The 17,630-nt window shown below is 38.6% G+C and overlaps 1 protein-coding gene across 1 annotated transcript in view; it reads left to right on the forward strand.

Moving 5' to 3' along the window:
- Nucleotides 1–17,630, forward strand: part of LOC106092734 (uncharacterized) — a 437,945-nt gene that overhangs the window by 336,725 nt on the left and 83,590 nt on the right. Inside the window, exon 8 of the mRNA XM_059362614.1 lies at nt 13,726–13,782. Within this exon, the coding sequence (XP_059218597.1) occupies nt 13,726–13,782 (57 nt within the window). The remainder of the gene's footprint in view (nt 1–13,725; nt 13,783–17,630) is intronic.

Here is a 17,630-nt window from a genome sequence, read left to right on the forward strand (position 1 = left end):
TGGAAGGAAGGGAAGAGGTTTCCGATCGGAGACCTGAGATGAACCTTGAAGTCGAGTGCGAGGCACTGCTGCCATTGGCACAGTCTTGGATTGACGGAAATATAGCATTGCCATCTGGAAGATCATGTTACACAGATGGATGAAAGCTAGAGGACAGATTGGGCCTGGGGGTTTATATTGAGAACCCAGGGACTGAGATCTGTTTTTCACTGCTGGACCATTATACAGTCCTGCAGGCGGCGATCCGGGCAATCACAGGATTGGTGACGTGCCATAAGAGCAATAACAACCAGAACGGTAAGGTCACGAACGGTCTTGCAGTGTAAAATGGCAAAATCCGCATCGTTTGGGTGCCGGACCATAACGGAGTAAGGGGAAATGAAAGGGCAGACGATTTGGCGGTGAATGCCAAAGGACTGCCGTCAATAAACTTGGTTAACCTGAAGCCTTTCGGGTCGACGCAGTCCGAGTTAAGGAAGTGGGCGACGAATGCGCATGTAACATTGTGGAACACCAAAACCGTCGGTAGGACGCCGAAGATCCTATGGGGGGATTCAGATCGTGAGAAGACGAGGCTATTACTGAAAGGCAGCAAGAAAGAGGTCAGTATAGCTATTGGTATCATGGTATGCGGCAAGTGAGAGCATGTGTGGGGCATGCGGGGAAGATGATGAGACATTGGAGCATTTCCTTTGTCATTGCCCAGCTTTCGCGTCCAACAGATACCGGCACTTAGGTGGAGACAAAATACCAGACATGAACCAACTTAAGGGGAGTGGTATTGAAAACAATTAAGGATTTTTTAAGTAGCACGGAATTCCTAACTTAAAATTGTCTTTTTAGAGGTTGCTTTAGAGTTTTTAGAGCGCACAACAAGCCGATTACTGGCTTAGGTGTGTGTCCATAGTGGCATGGGGGTGGATTAATATCTGCACCCTCTTTTCAACCTAACCTAACCTATCTGCTACCTTGAAGGCCACCGTAGCGCAGAGGTTAGCATGTCCGCCTATGACGCTAAACGTCTGGGTTCGAATCCTGCCGAGAACATCATACAAATTTCCAGCGGTTTTTTTTTCCCTCCTAATGCTGGGGACATTTGTGTGGTACTGTTTCATTTGGTATGGCAGCCGTGTTAAAACTTCTCCACAAAGAAGTGTCTCACTGCGGCGCGCAGTTCGGACTCTGCTATAAAAAGGAGGCCCCTTATCATTGAGCTTAAACTTAAATCGAACTGCACTTATTGATATGTAAGAAGTTTTCCCCTGTTCCTTAATGAAATGTTCGTGTGCAAATTTGCATTTGCATCTGCTATCTTAGGTTGAAAATATTGGGTTGCCCAAAAAGTAATTGCGGATTTTTCATATAGTCGGCGTTGACAAATTTTTTCGCAGCTTGTGACTCTGTAATTGCATTCTTTCTTCTGTCAGTTATCAGCTGTTACTTTTAGCTTGCTTTAGAAAAAAAGTGTAAAAAAGTTTATTTGATTAAAGTTCATTCTAAGTTTTATTAAAAATGCATTTACTTTCTTTTAAAAAATCCGCAATTACTTTTTGGGCAACTCAAAAGATTGCTGATATTAGTCCGCCCCTTGCCACTATGGAGATAAACCTAAGCCAGTAATCGACTTGGTATGCTCTAAGTACGCTTCTAGTACCAAAAAGTAACCACGAAAAAGAAAATCTAAGCAGGAATACTGTACTGCTTCTGCTACAATATGCAAGCAAGGGCTTGACAATGGCTGTAGAGATCGAGTAGATCATTCTGAGGCTAACTTCCTACTTCTTAGTGCATATCATCCGCCGGGAGTAGAACGCTCAGTTACTTGTCAGTCTTTCTTTCTTTTGATTTTCAAATATAGGACATTTTCGAATTGAGGACTAGGTGTCTGAAATTCGCTTTCTTCGAGCATTGCAGGATGATCTAGTCCAGAGATGGGAGTCTACAACCAATATCCTATATCTCCGAATGAAATGCACCAAAACTGTCCTTTATGTGACCATATAATGATATCACTCAACGTTGATAGAAGAGTAACATAGCACATGATATGACCTTTTTGAAGAGATCCTTCAGATTTTCAATGCTTTTATTTTTCAATACCATCTTATAAATGCTCTACAAAACTCCACCGGTGTTCAGGTTTTAATGATTTAATTGCTTTAATTGCTTTAACTGAAATAAATGTTAAGGCATTACAAAACAAAAATGTCTTGGCAGAATTTGTCATCTTAGAATTTAAATTTCATTTCAATTTTTCTTTTTCATCATCGCATTTTCCATTGCCTTCTTCTTTTTTTTAACTTTTTACACCTTCCCTCATATGAGAGAGTGAGCTCTGTTGGGTGTAGCTGTTTAAAGGAAAAATTTAATGTAAATATTTTGTCGTAGCTGTTGACAAAAGATGATGATGTTGTTGTTGTTGTTTTTATTATTTTGTCTAACTTCCCCCTTGGAGACGATGAGAAGGCAAAGTCCTTGTCTAAGTGAATGTCTGAACGCAATGGTAGGGTTGATGGGTATCATTTTCAACAGAAATTGCCTTACAAGGATACACTTTAACTTTTGCAAACAGAATACCTTAGTGTGAGACCGAAGGCGTTGTCTACATACATGTATGCAAAAATGTGTGTTTGTATGTATGCATGTCAGTGTTGCGCTGTGTCTGAGTATTAAAGAACTCTTGTCTTTGGTGGCAGGTTTTTTGTCTTTATTTAAAGTTAAGCTTTGTTTTTGTCACCGTTAATATGTTTGTGTGTGTGTGTGTGTGTAGATATGCTGTCGCAATCGTCTCGACATCATGCGTGGCGTCGGTAATGGTGGAGAAGAGGCTGATGGCATGCTGCATGTTGCTGGCACTTTTTATGTCAATTCATGCATGTGTACCAGGCATCGTTTTGTCTGTTACATGCCAAACGAAGGACCAAAACGAGTTACACTGTAAGGTCCTGTTGGTTTTTTGGAGAAAATTTTCCTGCTTTAGAAGCAGCTGTATGAGCAACGGCCCAGCTTTCAAAATTTTTGCTTAGACATTGGACTTTGTTTTAATACCAGCACGTGTGATAGTATGCGTACATAAAGTGCCCACCCATTCTGTCTATACTCCTGTCAACCATTTATGTGTCCCGTCTGCCTTTACTGATTCCGTTGCTGCTGCTGATGTTTGGACAAATTTCTTTAAGTTGGACTAAATGTTGGTTTGTTGAGGAAAAAATATTTTTTTTTGTTTTATAAAGTTAAAAAAAAACAGAATTTAAAATGTCTGTTGCATTTGGGAATTGTGTGTACTTTTGTCAGCAGTGCACGGTGGTGAAATTTATGGGTAAAACTTGAAGTAGGCCAAGCCGATTTTTAATATACCTTTGAACGCGGTACGGGCTGGGAAGGATTTTTTTGTAGGCAGAATGGATGTTGCAGTTCAAAACAGAGCCCAGTTTGTGAAAATTTTGTCAAATTGATTTAAATTGTGGGATGACCGTCTTATAGGGGAGATATTTTGGGGTAAATACCGACTTAAATTAAAATTTTTAAAATTAAAAATTTTAATTGGTCATACTTGTTGTTCTAGATGTTAGATTGGCAGTTGGGAGAAAAGGCATCTAAATAAAGTTAATCAACGATTTGAAACATTCATAGCATGGATGTCGGAGATCGTTATCAAATCAAATTTCAAAAAATTCCGGTAATAAATAAAGATTTTATGAGCTTCAGACCCTTGACCGGCATATCGGTCTATATGACAGCTATATCTAAATATAGTCCGATCTATTCCATATTTGGGTCGGATGTTGAGAGGCTTAAAACTGCGCAATATTCCAAATTTCAGCGAAATCGGATGAAAAATAGAGTTTTATGGCCTTTGGACTCCCTTTTGGGGGGGTCGGTCTATATGGCAGCTATATCTAAATAAGGTCCGATCTGTACCATATTTGGGTCGGATGTTGGAAGGCTTAAAACTGCGCACTATTCCAAATTTCAGTGAAATCGGGTAATAAAAAAAGCTTTTATGGGCTTCACATCCTTTATCGGGAGATCGGTCTATATGGCAGCTATATCTGAATATAGTCCGATCCAAACCATATTTGGTTTCTATGTTGAGAGGCTTTAAACTGCACTCTATTCCAAATTTCAGCGAAATCGGTTAAAAAATAAAGCTTTTATGGGCTTCAGAACCTTTATCTGGAGATCAGTCATATAGACCGATATTTAAATATATTCCGATATGTACCATATTTGGGTCAGACATCAGGAGGCTTAAAACTGCGCACCATTCCAAATTTCAGCGAAATCGGGTAATACCTAAAGCTTTTAGGGGCTTCACACCCTTTATCGGGAGATCGGTCCATATGGCAGCTATATCTAACTATAGTCCGATCTGTACCATAGTTGGGTCAATTGTCGGGAAGCTTAAAACTGCGCACTTCTCCAAATTTCAGCGAAGTCGGGTAATAAATAAAGCTTTTATGGGCTTCAGACCCTTTATCGGGAGATCGGTCTATATGGAAGCTATATCTAAATATGGACCGATCTAATCCATATTCAGGTCTGTTGTCGGGAGGCTTGGAACTGCGCACTATTCCAAATTTCAGCGAAATCGGGTAATAAATAAAGCTTCTATGGGCTTCAAAAATAGAGATATTGAGCTGAAATTTTGCACAGAGTCTTTTTTTGTCCATAAGCAAGTTAAGTTCGAAGATGAGCTATATCGGAGTATATCTTGATATAGGCCCCATATAGATAGATCCGCCGATTTAGGGTCTTTGGCACATAAAAGCCACATTTATTATCCGATTTTGCTGAAATTTGGGACAGTGAGTTGTGTAAGGCCCCTCGACATCATTTATCAATTTGGTCCAGATCGGTCCAGAGTTGGAGATAGCTGCCATATAGACCGATCCTCCGATTTAAGGTCTTAGGCCCATAAAAGCCACATTTATTATCCGATTTTGCTTTGGGACAGTGAGTTACGTTAGGCTCCTCGACATTCTTTGTCAATTTGGCCCAGATCGGTTCAGATTTGGATATAGCTGCAATATAGACCGATCTCTCGATTTAAGGTATTTTGCCCATAAAAGGCGCATTTATTATCCGATGTCGCCCAAATTTGGGGCAGTGAGTTACATTTGGCCCTTCATCATCCTTCGTCAATTTGGCTCAGATCGGTCCAGATTTGGATATAGCTGGCATATAGACCTATCCTCAGATTTAGGGTCTTAGGCCCATAAAAGGCGCATTTATTGTCAAATGTCGCCGAAATTTGGAACATTAAATTAGGTTAAACCCCTTGACATATTTCTGCATTATGGCACAGATCGGTCAAGATTTGGATAAAGCTGCCATATAGACCGATCTCTCGGTTTTAGATTTTGGGGCCACAAAAGGCGCATTTATTATCCGATGTCGCCGCAATTTGGGAGAGTGAGTTGTGTTGGGCCCTTCGGCATCCTTCTTCAATTTCACTCATATCGATCAAGATTTGGATATAGCTGCCATATAGACCGATATCTCGATTTAAAGTTTTGGCCTTAAAAAAGACGCATTTATAATCCGATTTAACTGAAATTTGACACATTGACTTATGTTAGGCTTTTCGGCATCCATGTTGTATATGGTTCAGATCGGTTTATTTTTAGATATAGCTACTAAAACGACCAATATTTTGTTATACATAGTTGAACAATGACTTGAACTTATTAGTATTTGGTCCAAATCGGATCATATTTCGACATAACTGCTATGTGACATAAGGTATGCAATTTGCACTGAATTTTGATGATAGGTATTTTACATATATACCCGAGGTGGTGGGTATCCAAAGTTCGGCACGGCCGAACTTATCGCCTTTTTACTTGTTTCGTCTATCTTTTCTTCTATCTATATGTGCTTCCATCTGTTTCTATCTATTAGTAATAAACCACGGCTATTAGATTTACTAGAACTAATTGTTGTTTTTTACTATTTTAACCACTGTGCTTATTTCTTTATATGCACAGACACATGGTCGCCCTTGTATATGGTTTTTGTCACATCTGCCGCTATTACTTGATGCTGCCTTGACTGGCCAACGCAGTGGGAGGGGTTTGGTTCTGAGTAGTAGGCAGCAACTTGCTGCTGCTGCTATTGCCCTGTCTTAAGTTCGTTGTGTCGTCACGACTTGTATGTAAATGTTTGCTAAAAGTTTTCGGCACTTTTCTTGTTGTTTTCAATGATTATAAATTTTTGTTTTCGCCGGCAAAAACAAAAATGAAAAATATTCTTTCCTGCTCAAACTTGCAAAAAGCCTTTTTACCGTTTGCAATATGGTTTTTTGCCACAATTTCATTATGTTGTCGCTGTCTGTAAGTGTTTGTCATGTCTTTTTCCGGGTTCAAAATGTTACACTTCTTAAATTGCCTTGGTGGGTTGTGTTTTTGTTCTACCCTGCTACGCCAAGTTTCTTCTTTGTGTATTAAAGTGAGGGGAAGGGAGGACTTAATTTTTTAGCCGGTGGAAGGGGGAGAGAGAGAGAGTGTGAGAGAGTATTTTTACAGGATAGTTTTCAATGTTTGTGTTGCTAAAGTGTTTTAATCTCTCTACTCGTTTGTCCTATTTTTGCTACTTCTTCACGAATGTTGTGCGGTTACAAAGATGTGGCAAAGTGTTTTACTTGCAAGGGGTTCCAATTTTGAAAGTGGCGGTGGAGTGTGAGCGCACACGCCGCACACTTTGTAAATTGTTTTACACTTGTCGGCGTTGTTGATATTGCTGATGTTGCTTGCCCATGGTCTTAATGGTGCCAGAGAGTGTTTGTGTGTGCGTTTGTTGCTGATGTAAAAATGCCTTATCATTTAAATGCAATAACCAAACTATAAGTACACTTGCTACTTTGCAACTACTTTTCTTGCATATCATCATTGCCATCACTAACACGCCTAACCAAACATTACAGCCACTATTTCTGTCAGACTTTTCCTGCTAGGACCCCCATCTGCTCCTTCTCTTATTTGTACTCCCTATAATGCTTACAAGTCACAATTTTCCCATGGCCTTTATAATGGCTGTCTAGAACTCTTTCCTTGTTTCACAACACTGAGAAAAATTTTGAAATTAAATACAACAACACTTTTTTATGGGCCCACCGATAGCTGGGTTGGTAGCATGCTTGGATTACCAAACGGGGGTATGTGGGTTCGACTCTCACCTCAGACCTAATCTGTCGCTATTAAATAAAATAGTCTAAGTGAATCTAAACTCTAACCTAAGCCAGCCCACCTTTTTATACCCACCACCGAAGGAAGGGGGTATATTCATTTTGTCATTCGGTTTGAAATACATAGAGATATCCATTTCCGACCCTATAAAGTATATATATATTCTTGATCAGCGTAAAAACCTAAGACCATCTAGCCATGTCGGTCCGTCTTTCTGTTGAAATCACGCTACAGTCTTTAAAAAATAGAGATATTGAGCTGAAATTTTGCACAGATTCCTTTTTTGTTCATAGGCAGGTAAAGTCCAAAGATGGGCTATATCGGACTATATCTTCATATAGCCCCCATATAGACCGATCCGCCGATTTTGGGTCTTAGGCCCATAAAAGCCACATTTATTATATGATTTTGCTGAAATTTGGGACAGTGAGTTGTCATAGGCCCTTCGACATCCTTCCTCAATGTGGCCCAGATCGGTCCAGATTTGGATATAGCTGCCTTATAGATCGTTCCGCCGATTTAGGGTCTTAGTCCCATAAAAGCCATATTTAGTATCCGATTTTGCTGAAATTTGGGGCAGTAAGTTATGTTAGGCTCTTCGACTTCCTTCGCCAATTTGGCCCAGATCGGTCCAGATTTGGATATAGCTGCCATATAGACCGATCCTCCGATTTAGGATCTTAGGCCCATAAAAGCCACATTTATTATATGATTTTGCTGAAATTTGGGACAGTGAGTTGTTATAGGCCCTACGATATCCTTCCTCAATTTGGCCTAGATCGGTCCAGATTTGGATATAGCTGCCATATAGACCGATCCTCCGATTTAGGATCTTAGGCCCATAAAAGCCACATTTATTATATGATTTTGCTGAAATTTGGGACAGTGAGTTATGTTAGGCTCTTCGACTTCCTTCGCCAATTTGGCCCAGATCGGTTCAGATTTGGATATAGTTGCCATATAGACCGATCTCTTGATTAAAGGCTTTGGGCCCATAAAAGACGCATTTATTGCCCAATATTGTCAAAATTTGGGACAGTGAGTTAGGTTAAGCTCCTCGACATACTTCTGCAATATGGCACAGATCGGTTCAGATTTCGATATAGCTGCCATATAGACCGATCCTCCGATTTAGGATCTTAGGCCCATAAAAGCCACATTTTTTTTATAATTTTGCTGAAATTTGGGACAGTGAGTTGTGTTAGGCCTTTCGACTTCCTTCGCCAATTTGGCTCAGATCGGTTCAGATTTGGATATAGCTGCCATATAGACCGATATCTCGATTAAAGACTTTGGGCCCATAAAAGACGCATTTATAGCCAAATATTGTCAAAATTTGGGACAGTGAGTTAGATTAAGCCCCTCGACATACTTCTGCAATATGGCACAGATCGGTTCAGATTTGGATATAGCTGCCATATAGACCGATCTCTCGATTTAAGGCTTTGGGGCCATAAAAGGCGCATTTATTGTCTGATGTCATTGAAATTTGGGACAGTGAGTTGTGTTGACCCCTCGACATTCTTCTTCAATTTGGCTTAGATCGGTTCAGATTTTGATATAGCTGCCACATATACACCGATCTCTCGATTTAAGGTTTTGAGCGCATAAAAGGCGCATTTATTGTCTGATGTCATTGAAATTTGGGACAGTGAGTTGTGTTGGATCCCTCGACATTCTTCTTCAATTTGGCTCAGATCGGTCCAGATTTGGATATATCTGCCATATAGACCGATCTCTTGATTTAAGGTTTTGAGGCCATAAAAGGCGCATTTATTGTCCGATGTCATTGAAATTTGGGACAGTGAGTTGTGTTGGGCTCCTCGACATTCTTCTTCAATTTGGCTTCGATCGGCCCAAATTTGGATATAGCTGTCATATAGACCGATCTCTTGATTTAAGGTTTTGAGCTCTTAAAAGCCGCAATTATTGTCCAATTTCGCCGAAATTTGGGACAGTGAGTTGTGTTAGGCTCTTCGAAATTTTTCTGCATCTTGGCCCAAATCGGTCCAGATTTGGATATAGCTGCCATATAGACCGATATCTCGATTTAAAGTCTTGGCCACATAAAAGGCGCATTTACAATCCGATTTCACTGAAATTTGACACAGTGACTTATGTTAGGCTTTTCGACATCCGTGTCGTTTATGGTATAGATAGATTTATTTTTAGATATAGCTACTAAAAAGACCAATATTTTGTTATACACAACTGAACAATGACTTGTACTTAATAGTATTTGGTACAAATCGGAACATATTTCGATATAGCTGCTATGGGGCATAAGGTATACATTTTTCACCGGATTTTGACGAAAGGCGGTTTACATATCTACCCGAGTTGGTGGGTATCCAAAGTTCGGCCCGGCCGAACTTAACGCCTTTTTACTTGTTTTTTCTTAATTTTATCAAAGGATTTGATTTTTGTTTCCTTTTTTATATCCTTCTTCATATCATCTCTCAGTGTAGTCTCCTTGTTTCAGTTTTTCTTCGTTTTTTTGTCTTATTTAGCTTGGATTTTTCTCGCAATGTGGAAAAGTTCATTTTAATTAAGTATAAATTACAGTTGTGCGTTGTGCGGGTGTCAAAATGGCACTCAAGCGATTTAAAAAAAAGGAATGTGCTGAGCAAAAAAAGATTCTTTTTCTAAGACACATTGTGTTTTGTGTATGTGGCGGTTTGGCGGCGCTTGTGCCGAGGCATTATTGTTTTCAAGCTCCTTATGGCGAACTTTCACAACAAGGGAACCCATAAATTTATGACTAAGCATACCTACTTAGGGCAACTGTACTCGAATATTTTTTACACTCTTTTGCCTTTGAATAGGTGAGAGAAACAGCTGAGACTTTTGTAGAAATTAAAACCGAAAATAATAATAGAAAAAAGTTCATAGCGTTGGGTTAAACAAGAGAACAATTCAGGTTTTTTTTATTCAAAAATGTCTTTATTTACTTTTGTCTTTTGTCAATGAAAAGCTTAAAGAAAGAAAGATGCGTTAGCATCCCCTGAACAGCTGGGTTTGAGGGAAGGCCAGAATATTGTATAAATTTCTCAGCGTTGGTTAACCCTTAACCACTGCTGGGAACATTTTTAAGGCTTATAGCAGTTAAGCGGCACGACTTTCCCTAGAAAATAAGATTAAATCTTGCCCATATTCCACTAAGCCCCTATTCCTTAGTGGAATATGGATAAGACCTTTAATTATCAACTTAAATTGACTTCCACCCGTGACCTAGCTAATGTAGCAAGATGTCAGATGTCTTCGAAAGCGATTCTGAAGAGCCAAAAAATCCAATGCTGAAAGTTTACCTTTATGCCGAAGGGATTGCCTTAGCAAATCTGAAACCACACTAGTGACTCACTGTGGCATATAATCGGTAAAAAATAGTAAAAAATCTGCCGTTTGAGAACAGGTGGAGATATCTTTTTGAAATTGAATGGTTAAAGGTGGTGTATTGTTGTGATTGTTGTTGTAGCCACATTTTCATGTGGTGATGGCGATCTTCGTCAAGCTCTCCTGTAGGTAAGCAAGCTCGTTCCGGTCCAAAGGATCGATCACCGTGAGAACAGGGTGGCCATTGGTTATTTAAAGGCGCCAATAACTCGCCTTGTCATATCGAGAATCATTGGCACTCAGTATTTGTGCAAAAGCCGGTGCCGCCCGGCCTCTCACTGAGACTCTCCGCTCGATACCGCTGAGTGGTGATGGTGTGTTTCATGTGCGAAATTTAAAAATTTTCAATTTTCTGGAAACGAAAATTCAGTTTGAAAAATTTCTAAGGAAATAAACAATATGAGGTATGTTGATAATTGTTTTTGGATTTTGCAGAAAAAAGTATCCTTAAAAACAAGTAAAAAGGCATTAAGTTCGGCCGGCCCGAACTTTGTATACCCACCACCTCGGGTATATATGTTAAGTCCCTTTCATCCCGATCCGGTGAATATTGGATAATTTCTGCACCCAAATTCGGCACACAAATTGAGTGGCCTAATAAACATAAGTCACTGTTAAATTTTGTAGAACAAAATTTTGGTCTATTTGGCAGCTATATTCAAATATAAATCGATCTGAACTATAAAGGACACGGATGTCGAAAATCCTAACATAAGTCATTGCGTCAAATTTTAACGAATCGGATAATAAATGCACTCAAGAGTTCTTTCTGTATGACACCTATATAACGGGAGGCTTAAAACAATTAACTTTTTCAAATTTCAGCGAAATCGGATAAAAAAAATAAAGCTTTTATGGGCATCAGACCCTTTATCGGGAGATCGGTCTGTATGGCAGCTATATCCAAATATAGTCCGATCTGAATCATATTTGGGTCAGATGTTAAGAGGCCTAAAACTACTCACTGTTTCAAATTTTAGCGAAATCGAGTAATAACTAAAGCATTTATGGGCATTAGACCCTTTATTGGGAGATCGGTCTACATGGCAGCTATATCCAAATATATTCCGATCTGAACCATATTCAGATCAGATGTCGGCAGGCTTAAAGTAACTAACTGTTTTAAATTTCAGCGGAATCGGTTAAAAAATAAAGCTTTTAAGGGCTTCAGACCCTTTATCGGCAGATCGGTCTATATGGCAGCTATATCCAAATATAGTCCGATCTGAACCATATTTGGGTCAGATGTCGGCAAGCCTTAAGCTACTCACTGTTTTAAATTTCAGCGAAATCAGATAAAAAACAAAGCTTTTATGGGCTTCAGACCCTTTATCGGGAGATCGGTCTCTATGGCAGCTATATCCAAATATAGTCCGATCTGAATCATATTTGGGTCAGATATTAAGAGGTCTAAAACTACTCACTGTTTTAGATTTCAGCGAAATCGGGTAATAAATAAAGCTGTTATGGCCTTCAGACCCTTTATCGGGTGATCGGTCTATATGGCAGCTATATCCAAATATAATCCGATCTGTACCATATTTGGGTCAGATGTTAAGAGCCCTAAAACTACTCACTGTTTCAGACTTCAGCGAAATCGGATAAAAAATTAAGCATTTATGGGCATTAGACCCTTTATCGGCAGATCGGTCTATATGGCAGCTATATCTATCTATAGTTCGATCTGAACCATATTTAGGTCAGATGTCGGAAGGCTTAAAATAACCCACTGTTTTAAATTTCAAGGAAATCGGGTGATAAATAAAGCTTTTATGGGCATCAGACCCTTTATCGACAGATCGGTCTATATGACAGCTATATCTAAATATAGTCCGATCTGAATCATATTTGGGTCAGATGTTAAGAGGCCTAAAAATACTCACTGTTTCAAATTTCAGCGAAATCGGTTAAAAACTAAAGCTTTTATGCGCTTCAGACCCTTAATCGGGAGATCGGTCTATATGGCAGCTATATCTATATATAGTCCGATCTGTACCATATTTGGGTCGAATGTCGGGAGGCTTAAAATAACTTACAGATTTAAATTTCAGCGAAATCGGTTAAAAACTAAGGCTTTTAAGAGCTTCAGACCCTTAATCGGGAGATCGGTCTATAAGACAGCTATATCTAAATAAAGTCCGATCTGAACCATATTCAGATCAGATGTCGGGCGGCTTAAAGTAACCCACTGATTTAAATTTCAGATTAATCGGGTAATAAATAAAGCTTTTATGATCTTCAGACCCTTTATCGAGAGATCGGTCTATATGACAGCTATATCTAAATATAGTCCCATCTGAACCATATTCAGATCAAATGTCGGTAGGCTTAAAATAACCCATGTTTTTAAGTTTCAGCGAAATCGGATAATAAATAATGCTGTTATTGGCTTCAGACTCTTTATCCGCATAGCGGTCTATATGGTAGCTATATCCAAATATAGTCCGATCTGAACCATATTTGTGTCAGATGTCGGGAAGCCTCAAGCTACTCACTGTTTTAAATTTCAGCAAAATCGGATAAAAAGTAATGCATTTATGGGTATTAGACCCTTTATTCCCAGATCGGTCTATATAGCAGCTATATCCAAATATGGTCCGATTTGGCCCGTTCAAGAACTTAACCAGTGTGCATCAAAAAGACGTATCTGAGCCAAATTTCAGCTCAATATCTCAATTTTTGAAGGCTGTAGAGTGATTACAACAGACGGACAGACACACGGACATCGTTAAATCGTCTTAGAATTTTACGACGATCCGAAATATTTACACTTTGTATGGTCGGAAATTGATATTTCGATGTGTTGCAAACGGAATGACTAAATGAATATACCCCCTATTTTACGGTGGTGGGTATAATAAGTTAGAAGCTTAACATTTTCCTTATTTCCCTTACATTTATTACCCTGGCAACAAATTCTCTACAAAAAATATGTACTTATACAAATATCGGGCAGTGTATGCTACCAAACGAGAGCACACAACATAAATTTATGTATGCCCGAACCATATAAGCTATGTTTCTTCCCTATTTTACCATCTAAATAGCAGTAATTGAATTTTGTTGTTTTTCCTTTCTTTATTGTCATTAAGATTCTGATTGTTTTTTATACATTTCTCTGTTTTGCTTCTTTTTTTTGTTACAGTTAAAAGTACAAGAGGCAATGCGTAAAAAGGAGAAATTTCAAAGGGAACACGAAGAGGTAAGTCTAGCAGCAATACTCTTACTAATATATGAACTCAGGAGATGGTTCAAACACTCACACATACATACAAACTTAACATCCCAACTGCATATGTGAATTAGTGAATGGAGAATGGCAATGTAAATGTATGCACGCATGCAAGTCCTTTGGTTGCATACTTGGCTTGACATAATGAAGAGCCATATAATGCATAATTTAGTTATCACATATTCCCATTGCACTTCTCCTACTTCTGGCTGGCTGGCTGCCTGGCTGGCTCAGCTGAGTTTAAATTTATGAAACCAGGTGCATGTGTGTTAATGTTGGTAGATATGCTGTTTCCCCCAGCAAAGTCGTTGGATATCTTTTGCATTTTCCTTAATAAGGATGTGTGTCACACTGAACGTAAACGTGGGAGGTTAGTGTCCGTCTGTCTTTCTGTGCATTCTGTCTATCTTAGTTCCTGACTGTAAAAGTATCTGTGGAACACACTCACACACACCCACTCATGGATTCTCATCTAACCTTATGCGGCCTTATAGACAACATTGCGTATACGCATCCATGGCAATTATTGTTGCATTGCACAAAAGACTGACGACGACGATGTTGGTTCTGTGTTTTGCTTTGCTTTGCTGTACTTTACTGCTCTACGTTCACTTGGCTAAACTTTGCATAGAGAAATTAGTCATTGATAAACATGAGTAATGGCATAATCAGATAATTTATACTTTTAATTTTTTCCATTTCTATAATCGTTGCAAATTATTTTTGCTACATTTATCTTCTTCTCCATTGTGCTAATGTGTATCACAAATTCTGTTACTCAGTGATTAAGAAGATAAAGTGGAATAATTGAAAAGGGTTGCAAAAATTTATAATCCCAACGAAGCTTATAAATTATGGCGTTAATTTATTGAAATAATTTAGGTGTGTGTTATTTTAGGTAAAATATGCTATGGAAATTGCAGGAAAGCTAATTTGGGCTACAGATTTTTAACTTCTGGAAAATTTAAAAAATTTATAAAAAATTTAATCGTTCCAAGAAATTTGGAACGTTATAGTTAGCGAAAAACACAAATCTGGTGAAAACCTGTATGAGATGAAATGTTTGCGGACAGGCTGTCAGAAAAAAAAAGACAGACAGGCAAATGGCGGACAGACAGATAGACAACCAGTAAGGAAGGGCAAAAGTCGGGCGATGTCGACTGTATAATACCTTATGCCTACTCTATAAGTATTGGGTTGCCCAAAAAGTAATTGCGGATTTTTTAAAAGAAAGTAAATGCATTTTTAATAAAACTTAGAATGAACTTTAATCAAATATACTTTTTTACACTTTTTTTCTAAAGCAAGCTAAAAGTAACAGGTGATAACTGACAGAAGAAAGAATGCAATTACAGAGTCACAAGCTGTGAAAAAATTTGTCAACGCCGACTATATGAAAAATCCGCAATTACTTTTTGGGCAACCCAATACAATGTGGGAGCTATATCTAAGTCTGAACCAATTTTGATGGACCTCGACGGATATTTTCGGATGGCTTATTAAACAATCCTTATCGAGTTTCGAACAAATATGTTCAAACTGTAATAACTAAATTACCCAAAATCCGACGAACATACAGGGTGGCTGATGAATATTGCTACAATGATGAATATTGCTACATTTTTTTTTCGGTGTATGGAATACATTTTTCTTTTATTCATGTTAAATTAAATTATTAAATTAATTATTAAATTATTATTAATTAAATTAATTAATTAATTAATTAAATTAATTATTAAATTATTATTATTAAATAGAAAAAAAGTTATTACATTTTTTTTTGGTAGCGGCTTTCATCAGCCACCCTGTACATATGAGAGCTCTATCTAAATCTGAACCGATTTCGGCCAAAATTCTCATATATTGTGATAGTCTTTGAGGAAAGCTTTGTGCAGAATGCGCTTGCTGTTGCTCTGAAAGTGAATATTGGGCGATATACATATATGGCAGCTATATCTAAATTACGAACGAACATATATATTGGAGCTATATCTAAATCGGAATCGATTTCAATCAAACTTCTCAGATATTGTGGTAGTTGTCGAGGAAAGCGTTGTGCAAAATTTTGGGAAGATTGGTGAATAAATGCACTTGCAGTGGCTCTAGGAATGAAAATCGGGCGGCATATATATGAGCATTATATCTAAATCTGAACCGATTTCTATGAAATTCGTCAGTAATGTCGAGATTCGAGAAAAAATCCTTCCTGGCAAATATCGAAAGAATTGTTTAACAAATTAACAAATGACTACATCATTGCAATATTAGTCAAAATCGGACGAGCATATATATGGGAGCTATATCCAAATCGGAATCGATTTCGAGCAAACTTCTCAAATATTGTGGTAGTTGTCGAGGTAAGCGTTGTACAAAATTTTGGTACGATTGGTGAATAAATGCGCTTGCAGTGGCTCTAGGAGAGCTATATCTAAATCTGAACCGATTTCTGTGAAATCACCAGTAATGTCGAGAGACAAGAGAAAATCAACACATACAAATTTTGCCCATGAACATTCCACTAAGGAACAGGGGCAAACTTCTCACATAGGGGCAAACTTCTCACAAGAGAAAATCCTTCCTGCTAAATTTCGAGAGAATCGGTTAACAAATGACAATTTTGTTGCAGTATTACTGCAAATCGGACCAACATATATATGGGAGCTATATACAAATCTGAACCGATTTTTTCCAATTTCAATGGGTTTCGTCTCTAGACCGAAAAACATGCGTGTACCAAATTTGAAGATGATCGGATGCAAGCAGCGACCAGTACTTTGTATACAAATGACCATGGACAGACGCACAGACAGACAGACGGACATAGCTAAATCGAATCAGAAAGTGAAAGTGAGTCAATCGGTATTCATATCAATGGATCTATCTATCTTCCTTCTGGGTGTTACAAACAAATACACTAAGTTAAAACACCCTGTAGCACTGTAGTGATGTAGGGTATAAAAATGCAAATTTGGCCATGTACATTCCATTAAGGAACAAGGGACAACTTTTCATGCATCAATGAGTGCAGTACGATTCAAGTTTAAGCTGCAATGAAAGAGATCTCCTTTTTATAGCCGAGTCCGAACGGCGTGCCATAGTGCGACACCTCTTTGAGGAAAAGTTTTTACATGGATGCCATAGAATTTTGCAAATGTCGCCAGCATTAGGGTGCTGGGCCACAGAGATATCCCAGGGAATTGTAAAGCGGATGAGCTTACGAGACTAGGAACTACCTTAGACATTCCTGGGAAACTGGAATCTGTGATTATGCCCCTAGCGACATGTAAGCTAAGATTTTAGGACCAGGCCCGAAGGCCAACGATTGATAGATGGTCACAAAGAAAGTGCTGTGAGCATTCCAGAACTATGTGGCCTAATCTAGACTTAAAGAGGTTAACCGCTTTGCTGTCACTGGCTAGAACAGACGTCTCAGTCATTGTGTTCATCATGACAGGTCACTGTCTAATCGGTAAATTTGTTGGCAGACTGAAGGTTGCCAGTAACAACTTTTGCTGAAGCTGTGAGGACATCGAAGAAGAAGAAACCTTCATTTCTTTGAAAACCTGTCTGAATTGTTCAAGATGTCCCACTTTAGGTTCTCATTTCTTTGAAAACCTGTCTGATTTAGGGGATGTGAACATTTAAAAATTATTGGGATTTTTAAAACGATTTGAATGGTTCAACGGTAGGAACTAGAAGGCATCTTCCTTCTTTTGTTCTTGTGGTATCACAATGGACGAAAACGTCTACGTGAGTCTGATGGCAGACTACCGTTTAATTTAACCCAACCTAATCTAGGGGAGGCATAACCAGCGCTG

The sequence above is a fragment of the Stomoxys calcitrans genome, chromosome 2, assembly GCF_963082655.1.
Source record: "Stomoxys calcitrans chromosome 2, idStoCalc2.1, whole genome shotgun sequence".
Lineage (NCBI taxonomy): Eukaryota > Metazoa > Arthropoda > Insecta > Diptera > Muscidae > Stomoxys > Stomoxys calcitrans.